At 54.9% G+C, this 2,214-nt stretch overlaps 1 protein-coding gene across 1 annotated transcript; it reads right to left on the reverse strand.

Moving 5' to 3' along the window:
• Positions 1-318: 318 nt before the first annotated feature.
• ISF_02508 (Major facilitator superfamily domain, general substrate transporter) lies at positions 319-1,887 on the reverse strand (the record flags this gene model as incomplete). The annotated part of the gene is made up of 1 exon (XM_018846114.1): positions 319-1,887. One exon carries the CDS (start codon positions 1,885-1,887, stop codon positions 319-321), a length of 1,569 nt encoding a protein of 522 aa, XP_018706821.1.
• Between the last annotated feature and the right edge of the window lie 327 nt (positions 1,888-2,214).

The raw sequence follows: 2,214 nt of genomic DNA on the forward strand, positions 1-2,214 counted from the left end.
CTGTTCTTTGATCCGACGCAGCTGCCACGGTGAATAGAAATCACGAGAATCCCCTCCCATCCAGCGCTTCCCACACTGAATACTGTAAAATTATACAGCGTGTATGCAAAGAAAAAATGTACTTGCGTAAATCACCCAAGGATATCATAACTTGTTTGGCAATAAATGCACAACAATGCCGTTGTAAATAGCTCCATACACATCCATCAGACCATTGTGATCAAAGTCTGAGGCAGGAAAAAAAAGACAAAGATCCTCCTTGCAAAGACAACGTAGTTTGTACATGGCGCGCCGCAGCACAAACGCGCCTCTGTCAGCTTAATACGTGTAGACAAAGCGAGGGTTCTCCTTATCAGTCATGTTGGCCCACACCTCCGGCGACTGGTACGCCTCTTCATTCTGCTTGCTCTTGTCGGCACGGCGACGGTTCATGAAGACGTAGTATAGGAAGAGGACGAAGGTGATAAACGCGCAACCAGCCTGGGTGCCCATGACGGCAAGCTTGGCTGGGCGGAAGTCGGGAGCATCGCGAGCCTGGAAGGTCTGGGGTCCAATGATGTTACCCAGCGAAAAGGAGCCGGCGATGATAGCACAGGCAAAGGCGCGCTTTGTGGCACCGGCCACGTTAACGACAGTCCAGTTGTAAAAGACAGCCAACGGGGCGACGACAGCATTGACCAGGTAGATACCGGCCAGAATGCCGGCGCGGTTGCTTGTAGGCAGGAAAGACATGAGCGCACCACCAATGATGGCGGGAATAATGCACGCAATGATCCAAGCCCAGCGGTGGGAGCCGTGACGGATGCCAAAGCCAACCATGAGAGTGAAGAAGATACTGACAGCACCTGAGGGCATGTTCATTAGGGCAGCCTGCTTCGGCGAATACTTGAGGTTGCGAATTAGAGTCGCGGAGTAGGTGGTCACGACGCCACTAGAAACTGACAGCAATACGACGGCCAGGAGTAGAAGCCAGAGTTGAAGGTCAAGTAGGCCCTCAAGAATCTCCTTAAAGCGGAACTTCTTGGAGGAGATGCCAGTCTGGTTGACGGAGACGTGCTTAAGAAGAGCGAGCTTCTCCACGTTGGACAGCCAGCCGGCCTGCATAGGGGTATCGGGCAGGAAGAAGAGGACGCAGAGACCGATGGCAACGGTGATGCAACCGAGCGTCACAAACATCGTTCTCCATCCAGACAGGGCGGCATCAGGGCCAATGTGCTGGAAACCATATGAGATGGCACCGCCTAGGATTTGACCAAGACCAAGACCAAGATACCAGAACGAGAAGCGAGGAGCCTGCTCCGACTTTGTGTACCATTGGCTGCTGATGAGCATCAGGGAGGGGCCAATGGTGGCCTCAAAGATCCCCAGAAAAACACGGGAGACGAGGAGCGTCTGGGCGTTGTGAGCAGCAGCACCACAGGCTGTGGCAATACCCCAGAGGGTGACATTGAGGCCTAGCCATTTGGCGCAGGGGAAGATTTGCAGGAAGTAGATGTTGGGGATCTCGAAGCAGAGTAGACCGACAAAGAGGTAGGTGGCAATGTTGGAGAAGTCATTGCCTGTGAAGCCGAGGTCCTTGGGCATGCCCATGACGGCGGCATAGTTGTAGATGACCTTGTCGAGGAACTGGAGCGTGTAGCAGCAGAACATTAGGGGAACGATGCGCCAGTCGACCTTGCGGCGAAGGGCGGGGAGGTTGACGCTGTCGACTTCATTCTCGTTGATGGGCCCTACGCTCTGGAGGAAGCGCCAGGCCTTGTCAACGTCGGAGCCCGCAGACTGCGGGCGCGGGACGGTGTCTGGTTTCTCTGAGCCGCCGGAGGACGAGTTGGCGCGGGCGGTAGCGGTAGCGGCAGGCGCCTTTTCGGGATCGGGGACGGACGACATGATGTCGCTGGAGAAGGCTGGTTTGTTGCTGGTCGAGGGGAGTACAGACAGAGGGGAGGTAGAGGTATTAGGGTATCAAATCATGAGCTCGAAAACAATTGGGGCGGGAGCAAATTGTCTTGGAAGGGGGGAATAGGTTGAGCTGGGCGGAAGCTCTGTAAAGAGACAAGTGTAAATCAGGTTCCTGCAGTCGCCCAGCGATGAATGGATTGGGATGTGAATGGAATGGACGAGGACGGGGGGATCGACGAGGGCGTGGGCGGCATTAAGAGCAAAAAAGCTTTGGAGGCGTTTCTGGGCGAGAAAGCTCAGATGCGGCTGTCGTTT

This window comes from Cordyceps fumosorosea, assembly GCF_001636725.1.
Source record: "Cordyceps fumosorosea ARSEF 2679 chromosome Unknown scaffold_4, whole genome shotgun sequence".
In the NCBI taxonomy this organism is placed as follows: Eukaryota; Fungi; Ascomycota; class Sordariomycetes; order Hypocreales; family Cordycipitaceae; genus Cordyceps; species Cordyceps fumosorosea.